Raw genomic sequence first — 10,499 nt, 5'->3', positions numbered from 1 at the left:
ATGCCAGATGCTGCTGCTCACCTGCCCTTTTACTATGGCAGCATCGCTAGGTCGGAAGCGGAGGAGCACCTCAAGCTGGCGGGGATGTCGGACGGGCTGTTCCTGCTGCGGCAATGCCTGCGCAGCCTGGGGGGGTACGTCCTCTCCATGGTCTACAACCTGCAGTTCTACCATTATGCCATTGAGCGCCAGATGAACGGGACCTACGCTATCGCGGGGGGCAAAGCGCACTGCGGGCCAGAGGAGCTCTGCGAGTTTTACTCCAAGGACGCTGACGGGCTGTGCTGCACCCTCCGCAAGCCCTGCAACCGCCCCAGCGGGGTGGAACCCCAGCCCGGGGTCTTCGACAGCATGAGGGACAATATGGTGCGCGAATACGTCCGGCAGACCTGGAAACTAGAGGTACTGGCCATTGCAAAGGTGTCGTGGGACCGCGCAGGGAGCGCTCCCTCAGAGCTTGCTGCCGCTTGCTGCCCTGTCCTCTGTCACTGTCGTCCCCCTCTTACAGCACGGTAAAGCAAGGTCCTTCTCCTCGGGGGCTGCTGACACTAGGAGCAGTCTTAAGTGTCTCTCTTTTCCAGTTTCTCTTTCAGTAACAGGAATAAACATCTTGCCAAGCTGGTGCTGTGTGTGCTCTGCAGGGCCTTAGAGCTCTTTGCACACTCTGCAAACATTTCCCCATGTGCCGTTTGCTCCTCTGCAGCACATGGGACACTCACTGCAGTTAGATCGTCGCTCTCCGCATGAGGTGCCTTTGCCTCTGTAACACTGGGCTGGAATGTAATGAAACTAGGATTAAATTCTTCCTCAGGTATTCCTCACTCTTTGAGTCAGTGGAGGTTTTGCCTATGAGACTGAGGTACTGGGTACTGGATCAGGTCTGTGATTTACATTTAAAAGTAGCTACAGAGAAGTTCCTGCATTTTATTGCAAACTGGAATATAAATATGTATAAGGCAAAACTCTGTGAATGGTCACAGGCAGTCACATAATTCATTTCCTTCTACCTGCTGTCACCATGAACGTGGCTACTCAGACACTTCAAAGTCCTCACAGAAAAATGGCTCAGGCATTCTCCTTCTTGAGTCTTTCTATGAAAGATCTCTAAATTTGGCCTATTTTAGACCAAAGGTGCTTGACAGAATGAGGTATTCTATCGGGTTTCTCGGTGAAGCTGATCAGTGAACACTGGTAGATAACGCAAAGGACATTGCCACCTACTGGCAAACGAAAACTCACCTTGTTTATAAAATGTCTGGGGACAGAAAAAGTAATTTAGGGTCTTCCACATGATTTCCAGACTGCACTGCTCTTGACAAGTTGTAGTGTCCCGGGACAGTGAGCAGCCAGGAAGGCAGACGCACCAGAAAAGGGTCCTGCGCTCCCAGGAATGGGGGCTGAAAGACGCCCTGTGAGCCTCATGTTAAATCCCCCATACAAACACGATGACTTCTCTCTTCCCTCACCAGCAAGACAATGGACTTAGGGCCACAAAGATGATTAAGGGAGTGGAGCATCTCCCTTATGAGGAAAGGCTGAGGGAGCTGGGTCTCTTTAGCTTGGAGGAGACTGAGGGGTGACCTCACCAATGTTTATAAATATATAAAGGGTGGGTGTCATGAGGATGGAGCCAGGCTCTTCTCGGTGACAACCAACAGTAAGACAAGGGGTAATGGCTTCAAGCTGGAACACAAGAGGTTCCACTTAAATTTGAGAAGAAACAACTTCTCAGTGAGGGTGACGGAACACTGGAACAGGCTGCCCAGGGGGGTTGTGGAGTCTCCTTCTCTGGAGACATTCAAAACCCGCCTGGACGCCTCCTGTGTAACCTCACCTGGGTGTTCCTGCTCTGGCAGGGGGATTGGACTAGATGATCTTTCGAGGTCCCTTCCAATCCCTAACATTCTGTGATTCTGTGACTTCAGCTGGACTTGAGGGATGGGACCTATTTAGATAAGCAAGAAATTCTGCTCTGCAGCAGAACAGAATTCGACCCACTCTTCTTATAGGCATGATTAAGGCTACAGGCACTTCAGTTACAAGGCCTTCCAAGTTTTCTGTGTCATCTGCCCAAAATGGTGCAAATAACCTGTGCTGAAGCCATGCAACAATGCAGCGGAGTGCCAGGAGGTCTCATTTCTCACCCTTTTCCAGGGGGACGCACTCGAACAGGCCATCATAAGCCAGGCTCCGCAGGTGGAGAAGCTCATTGCCACCACAGCCCATGAGAAGATGCCCTGGTACCACGGCAGCATCGCCCGGGACGAGGCTGAGCGCAGACTCTACTCTGGGGCACAACCTGACGGGAAATTCCTGTGAGTAGGCAAAAACCTGGCAGATGATCCCGGTACTTTTTACCATTTCTCCACCTCCAACACCCCGTAGTTGTTTCATGTGACAGTTCCTGAAAGGAGGTTTAGCTGAATATGGTCAGACTGTGGTTATAGATCTTTCAAAAACAGGGTCTGATACCCCAAACCCATTATTGTCCAGAAAATATCTGGCTGCCAGGAAGAGCCAGTCTGGGCTTTATTTGTTCTTCATGTTTAGGTTTCTCTGTGAAGTGTTCTTGCTAATGCACTGGATGACATGAGATATGGTATTTAGTAGATAGAGACATTTAACACTGACATGTAGACAGCGTATGGCTAATAAAATACAGGAGAGAGCATTTGCTCTGCATCTCTGCAGAGGTGGACAGCCCTTAATTTAATTATCTCCTGAATGAGTTAGGGCAAGAAATAATTATCTGGAGAGGATGGAAGAGAGGGGCAAGAGATTGAAGGTGAAGGGTCCCTCCTCAGTCTCTGCACAGGGGTGTTGGGAAGGTGTACTTCCAACACTGGGGTGCAGGGACACCTTACCAAGTGCCCACTTAGCGACCCCCCCACCACTGCAGACATGATAATTTGCAGGGAAAAACCTAGAGTTGCTCTTTTAATAGTTCTTCTTCCTACCAGGCTGAGAGAAAGGAAGGAAAATGGCACCTATGCCCTCTCCCTCATCTATGGCAAGACGGTGTATCACTATCGGATAGACCAGGACAAGTCTGGCAAGTACTCAATCCCCGAGGGGACCAAGTTCGACACGCTGTGGCAGGTACCGTACTGTGGGATGCTGATCATTGGTGTCCTAATAAAACAAAGGCACTTTTCCCTTGTTACAGCTGGCCTTGACTTGAGAGACAGGAAGGGCCACGTGGAGCTTTAAAGGCTTTTAGGCCATTTGTTGGTGGTTGTAGCCCCTTCTGGAAAACTCTTCCATCCCTGGGCCTGGCTGTCCACCAGCTCGCCTCGTTGCATTCATTTCTGTGCACTCCTAGCTCAGGAAATCTAAGTCTGGGAAATCACGGCAGCTCTGAAATAGCGCTGGCTTTACCACTGGCTCCATGCCTGACACCGGGTTGGTGCCTCTCCAAGGAAACAAGAGGATTAGTGCTTTTAATTCCTAGCTTTAAGCCAGGATGCTTGAGATGGTTATATTAATCACACTTGCACCGCACAGGCAAACCGTCACACGTTCAGCCACAGCGTGCAGCTCAAATCTCTGCCTGCAGCAGACCCCGATAAGATGCTCATCCTAGGCTGTTCCTCCCATGCAGCACCCATGCTGCCCCTGCCCCAGCAAAACTGTTATGTGCAGACTGCAATTCTGTTTTCCAAGTGACTGACTTCTGTGCAAAGAATAGAGGAGACCAGAAGTCTTGAGCCAGCTGCCAAAATCTTTACAGGACGGAAGATGCGGGTGCCAGGAGACACATCCCACCACACCTGAGAGTCAGGGGCTTTCGGGAGTGGAGGGGGTTGTGAAGCCCCTGCAGCCCTCATGAGGCTGGGTCAGGGTTTTGGGGAATGGGACACACAGCCCAGCAGCTCTTGGTGCTGCTGGGGAATCTCATGTCCCCCAGCGCCCAGCTGTGCCCCATGGCACACAGCTTGGGCTGGCTCCAGGGGATGGACACCAGTGCTTCCTCCGGGCAGGGCTGTCTGGGGGACAGTAATTTTGTTTTGCTGAATTTTTCAAATTCCCAGGACTGTTTTCACTCTGAATTTGATTGAAAACAAAGACTTTGGGGCATTTTTATGGAGACAGAACCATGCCAGGCTCCCAATTGCAGATGAAATCTGAGCTGGGCAGGAGGGGAGGAGAAAGCCTCGTCTCCCCTGCGGCCTGGTGGCCGGGGCAGGGCTGGTTGTCTCCAGCCAGAGTCAAGTCCCCGCTGTGCTTGAACCAGTAGTTGCTGCAGTGAAAAACTGCCCAGGGCTCACAGAGCCAACCCTGGGGTTCCTCTGGGAAAGCAAAAGGTTTCTTCGACACTTTATCAAACATGACACAACTTAAAAACCTTTCTGGCTGGGACAACAATAACATTAGACTGAAAACACCCTACCTGGCTCTCCTGCTGGAGATTTTCCTTTTTCCTTTGGTCCTTAGTTAACTTCCCAAATTCTTCCCAGCTCTGGCAGACATCCAAGTATGCAAGCACTTGCTCTAGCAGATCCCTGAGTGCACACACAAAGGAGGGAAAGAAATAGTTAAGTCCCTGTTTGCCATAAATCTGAGAGAAATCATTACCATAAGCCACACAAGCTGCTAGCAAAAAAAAAAAAAAAAAAAAAAAAAGAGATGATTTTCTCCTTGCAATAATATCTTTTTCCTCCAATTCCCTTCCCAGTTGGTGGAGTACCTAAAACTCAAACCGGACGGGCTGATTTTCTACCTGAGGGAAACCTGCCCCAACCCCAACATGCCAGGTGAGCTGATGTCTCTCAGTGCCATCCCTCGCCTCAGTTTAGCACCAAGTGGGGCCAGCTCGAGCAACGCCAACCCAAATTTCCCTTACCATGTCCAGCCCTGCTCAGACGCTGGTGCTGAGGGAACAGCGAGGTCTCTGCTCCTCTGGCAAACAGGGCAAGTCAGAAAACTCTGCTGAAAAAGGCCACTCTCCAGGGCTGGCCTAGGGTGGCCCAAAAGCAGGAGCAGATGGGAGAACCAGTGCTCCAAATGGATTAGGGATTTCTGGTGCCAAACAGATGGCTTCTGAAAAATGACCTGCTTTTTAGGCAGCAGGAAACACCACGTCCTGCAAGCCTGGCTCCTGATGGGTCTCTCGAGCCAAGCACTCAACCATGGGTCACTTAGTCCTGGCCCAAGTATCAGAAACATCACTTTAGAGCCTGCCTGTGGGACTCCTGCTCTCCTGGGACTGATGGAGACTCTGGGTCCCCCAGAGGGCTTGCGCCTCCCCTGAGGGCTGCTCTGGGAATAACGCCCACATCCAGGCATGTTTCCACACCTTTTTAGGCCAAAGTTGTGGAAATTTGCCTTTGGAGGAGATGGGATCGGACCCAGACATCCACACGGTCCTTCAAGGACTGATGCTCTGATCCAGCTTGGGGCATAAATTAATAACAACTTCTCTCTCCTGATTCACAGTGTCTGCAGCACCGGTTCCACCAACCCACCCCTCCGCAAGCGTAAGTTTTCAGGAGGATCTGTATATTGGTACCTCAGTAGTTCAATGTTATTACATTTCAAGCTTGCTGAACAAACTCCGCTCTTCTCTACAAGGCAATAACTCAAATGGAATATATTAAGCCCAGCTGCAATGTTGTCCCCTTTCCAGCTTGGATGGGAACAAGGAATAGCTGGGCACAGCTACCATTGAGCTGAAAATGGTTTCCATTCATCCTGCGCTCCTCGCGACATGTGGGCCTGTCCTCGGGGAGCCCTGTTCCCCCTGCCCTCCTTGCCAGGCGGGAGCGAGGAAGATGTGGTGGGATTCTGGGAATGCTCAGCCTTTTCTGCTGGCCCCTGGCCAGTCTTTGTGCTCCCTCTGCACCCCCAGCCTCGGGGTACGTCTGCGCTCAGTCACCGCCTCCCAGTGCCCAGCAGTGTTGAAACCAGCTACTTCGGGCTACACAAGCCCATCCTGGAGCCTAGCGGAGGCTAAATAGAGCCCTGAGCATGCACCCGTCTTCTCAGGGAGCTTGCACAATCTGCTGTGGGCTCTCACGTTGTGGCAACTCTGCTGCGAGCAGCACTGGCGTTCAAAGCTGTGCTGGAGAAACGTACCGTACGGCTTTGTCACTGTCTGCTTTGGGGACAGTGGCTGTTGACAGTGTCCGTGTGTGCTCACAGAGGCCGCTCCAGGCAGGCAGGTGGGCTGGCTGCAAGCTGAGCTGCCTCCGGGCTTCCCTTCGCTCCCTGCCTCAAAACAACCAGCAGAAACTTGGCTGGGATGACCCTGCTGCTGCAGATTTGTCACTTTGGGATGGGGAAAGTGGGGGGAGAGCAGAGAGCAAAATGCAGCCCTGTGTGTGTCCCCCCCACTGCTCGGGTAGACACAGAGCCCTCAGCACCTTGCCTGCACAGCCCACAGCCTGGTTGCTGAAGGTGATGCTGCATTCAGGATCCGTGCAGAGAATCCCCCCGGGGTCTGATTCCCGCTGTGCAGCTGCAGTGGAGGTACCTGCCAGCCATGACTGGAAGAGAAAAGTCGTCTCGATACCACTCCAGCCTCTCGTGCCCACCTCAAGGCTTTCTAGCCACTGGCTGGGGCTCAGCAGGCTGCAGAGGCTCCTCATCCCTCTCCCCTCCCACTTTAAACCAAAACAGTTTCCCCTGGTTGCGTTATCTACTTTATCCCTGTTTCTTTTCCAGAGACACCTTGGACCTCTCAATGCAGATGGATACACACCAGAGCCTGTAGGTAAGTGTCTCTGAAAGCCCTCTCCTCCTAACGGGAGGAGATAGGACCTGGGGCTGCCACAGGAACCATGGCGTTACCTGACACATCTCTATCACCTTCTGCTCAAAGAGTAGTGCTGCAAAGCCCCCAGGAGCATCCCGCTCGTTTCAGAGCCTTGAGACAAAAATATTGCAAAACTGTTTGCCCACACTCAGCACCCAGTAAATCAAGCCCCATCTCATTCCCCATCTTCCATTCCTCCTAGTAAAAACTCAGTGTATTCAGTGACATTGCAGTGGGGTGGAATCACGCACGTGCCCAGGTCCTGCAGGGTCTGACATGTGGAGTGAGGATGTGCAAACACCTCTCCCCACCCTGGCTCACTAGGAGAGGCCACAGGTTGTGAAAGGAAAGGAGATGACCAGGAGGGAGGCTTGAATGCTGGAGCTTGAAGGAAAATTGGCCAAGAGACTAGAGAAAACCTTCCCAGCTGGCGAGGGAAAGAGTGATGGGGAAGGATATCTTATTTACAGCTATTAAAACCTGTATCTCTTGGGAAGGTGCAGGGAAGTCACGCCTGCTACCTATGGACACCAGTGTCTATGAAAGCCCATACAGTGATCCAGAAGAACTGAAGGATAAGAAGCTTTTCCTGAAGAGGGATCATCTGATGATTGATGAAGTGGAACTGGGGGCAGGAAACTTTGGCTGCGTTAAGAAAGGAGTCTACAAAATGAGAAAGTGAGTGGTGCTGCCCTGCAGGATGCTGAGGCAGTGGGAGGAGGATGCTGAGCTCGGAGGTGTCCCCAGCTATCCTGTTTCTAGCTAGATGGACCTTAAAGTGATTATGGGGTGGAGGTATAAGAGATGCTCCGGAGGGTCAGCGAGGACTTTCCACAGACTTTCAGTGACAGCCTCGTTGCCCTTGAGAGTGTAATCTGCACTGCCCAACCCTGGCACAGACCTGCCACTTCTGAAGGCGTTTGCGGGGCTCAGAGGAGCAAGTCCATGCTTCTGAGGTCATCTTGGTCCATGGCAGGGCAAAGGAGTGAGACTGAAGAGATGTGCCATCCTTGGCTCTTGCTCTTTGCCTATGAGTCCACAAGGATGGCCTTGGCCTTTGCCCACTTTGTGCCTCAGTTTCTCCCTTGAAAAGTGGCAATGATGATGCGGGTCTCGGTGTGTGAGGTGATGTGCCTTCAGATCTGCAGATGGCAAATACTGGCCTACACTTGTAAGGGTGAGGTGATTCTTCTCTCTTTGGCCTGGGATACCATTTTTGTGCAGGGTTCTGTCAAACAGGCTACTGAGATTGCCGTTGAGAGATTGGACAGTATCATGTGAGAAGTGGTTTGCATTCCTGGCTGTGATATGCAAGTCCAGCTGCTGTTTAATTCCTCCCACATGTGTTCCTCTTGCACCCTGTGCAGGAAGCAGATCGATGTGGCCATAAAGGTGCTGAAGAGCAACAATGAGAAAACAGTGAAGGATGAAATGATGAAGGAAGCGCAGATCATGCATCAGCTGGACAACCCCTACATTGTCCGCATGATTGGGGTCTGCGAGGCAGAGTCCCTGATGCTCGTGATGGAGATGGCTTCTGGAGGGCCACTCAACAAGTTCTTGGCTTCCAGGAAGTGAGTAGTGAATAAAATGCATCTGGTTGATGTGCTGCGCTTCTCATCAAACTCTCTGCTGCCAGGCGAGCTTGGCTTTGTAGGTGCGGAGCAGCTGGTAACAGCAGAGATGTCTTTTCTTGCGATGTAATAAGGACTGATGCTTCTGGAGCAGAGATGTCCACATTTATTATCCCCTGCAGCTAGAAAACTCAGAGGGCACTGTCGTGTACAGAGTAATGGCAAGTCCTTTATTACTGTATTGTCTTTTTATCTTCCCCAGGGACGAGATTACAGTCAGCAATATTGTGGAACTAATGCACCAAGTCTCCATGGGGATGAAATACTTGGAGGAAAAACACTTTGTCCACAGAGACTTGGCAGCCAGAAATGTCCTGCTGGTCAACCAGCATTATGCCAAGATCAGTGACTTTGGACTGTCCAAGGCTCTTGGCGCTGACGACAGCTACTACAAGGTTAGTGGCAGCACAGCAAAGGATCCAGATAGCGAGCTCCCAGCCCAGGGCACGGGGAATTTTTCAGCAGCGTGGGATCACACTTGACACAAACATTTAGCAAAGCAGAATCCCAGCTCAGCTCAGAGCAGTCTGTGTCTCGGGGTGGAAATGACCCTCTTTGCTTTGCTACAGGCCAGGACGGCAGGAAAGTGGCCCCTGAAATGGTATGCCCCAGAGTGCATCCTCTATCACACGTTCTCCAGCAAGAGCGACGTGTGGAGCTACGGCGTGACCATGTGGGAGGCCTTCAGCTACGGGCAGAAACCCTACAAGGTGAGGCAGAGCCGGGCCCATCACGGGTGGATGCCACAGTCTGCTCTCCTGCTCTGTAAAAGGCTGACACACACTGAAACTACAGTTTCTGTTTTCTTGAGTTGGTGCTCTTCCCATTGCTGAATGGAGAGGCAAGGAGACAGGATTGCTTCCACTTTACAAAAGGCACAAATTAGATTGTTTGGATCCTGCAGCTTTGTGTTCATTTAGGGCAGAAGAAACAGAAAACTAATTTGGGTTTGAATCAAAGCAGATCTTTTCTTTGATCCTTCTGCTTGCTTGCAGAACTGAAAAATCAGTTGCTCAGCCACTGCCAGGATTGGGATGGGGTCAGCAGGCTGGGCTGGCCACAGCGTGAAACACCAGTGTGGGGCTGCAGACAGGGACTGGACAGGGCACGTGGTGCACAGACCCAAAGCATTACCCCAGGCCTAGCTCTAATCTGTCTCTTCTAACCCTGTTGCCAGCTCCAAAAACATTAAAGCATTTTCCCACTTGATCCTATCCTAGAAAATGAAAGGCCCAGAGGTCATCAGCTTCATAGAACAAGGGAAGCGCATGGACTGCCCCACAGACTGCCCGGCAGAGATGTACGCGCTCATGCAGCAATGCTGGACATACAGGTACGGCTCTCACCAGCTCTGCTCTTCGCTGGGTGACAGCTCCATCACACCATCTAGATGGTGACAACACAAAGCAAATGGTGCCTCCTGCCTTGGTCTCATTGCCCAGTCCACAATAAATGATGCACTTATTTCTTTATTATCATACCCCTCCATTTGCCTGTTCCAACCCTGGAAGATGTCACAGCCTTTGTGCTTTTGCCCGTCTCCACCCCAGAAAAGTCTCAGCTGCCTTCCCCTGGTACAACCGGGCTGCTGTGCTTCCCCAGGTTCTTCTGTGCTTGGTATATTCTTATTGCATCAGTCCACTTTTGTCCCTTCTGTTGACTCTATTTGTTCCTTTCTGCCCTTGCAGATGGGAAGAGCGCCCAGGATTTATTTCCGTGGAAAACACAATACGCTCCTACTACTACAGTATTGCTACCAAGACAGAAAATGGGTCAGAGACAGAAGACAAGTCAAAAGCAACTATTCCCTGAGTTTCCCTCTCTGCTCCTGAACACACACCCTTGCTCCATGGGACCTGGAAAGGCTCTGTGTGAATTTTTGCTTTAATCTCTTAAACACTGGTTTTGTTTCTCAGTCAGTTCCAGAACTAAGACCCTGGGAGACGATGTTGTCACAGCAGACGAGGGCACTCAGCTGCGCCTTGTGTCTCCAACCAGCTGGCCACGATTTACATCTCCAGCCTGACCCAGCACAGGACAGTACAGACAGTATTATAGTTCCTTCTAACCCAACTCCAAAACTATCCCAGGACCTCAGAGCGTAATGCCCA

The 10,499-nt window shown here is 51.3% G+C and overlaps 1 protein-coding gene across 2 annotated transcripts; it reads left to right on the top strand.

The window, feature by feature from the left end:
• Positions 1–10,200, top strand: LOC135999144 (tyrosine-protein kinase ZAP-70). Of its 2 annotated transcripts, none has more exons than XM_065652661.1 (12): positions 1–402; positions 2,155–2,315; positions 2,961–3,099; positions 4,676–4,754; positions 5,437–5,477; positions 6,664–6,712; positions 7,258–7,432; positions 8,122–8,328; positions 8,591–8,783; positions 8,958–9,098; positions 9,609–9,721; positions 10,077–10,200. In XM_065652661.1, exons 1-12 carry the CDS (start codon positions 1–3, stop codon positions 10,198–10,200), a joined length of 1,824 nt encoding a protein of 607 aa, XP_065508733.1. The 2 variants fall into 2 exon arrangements, with proteins under 2 accessions (XP_065508733.1, XP_065508732.1); XM_065652660.1 differs by having other exon boundaries at positions 7,252–7,432.
• The last annotated feature ends 299 nt before the right edge of the window (positions 10,201–10,499 follow it).

Source organism: Caloenas nicobarica, chromosome 27 (assembly GCF_036013445.1).
Source record: "Caloenas nicobarica isolate bCalNic1 chromosome 27, bCalNic1.hap1, whole genome shotgun sequence".
Classification (NCBI taxonomy): Eukaryota; Metazoa; Chordata; class Aves; order Columbiformes; family Columbidae; genus Caloenas; species Caloenas nicobarica.
Note: the sequence above shows the minus strand (reverse complement) of the source record. Positions and strands in the feature narration are given on the sequence as shown.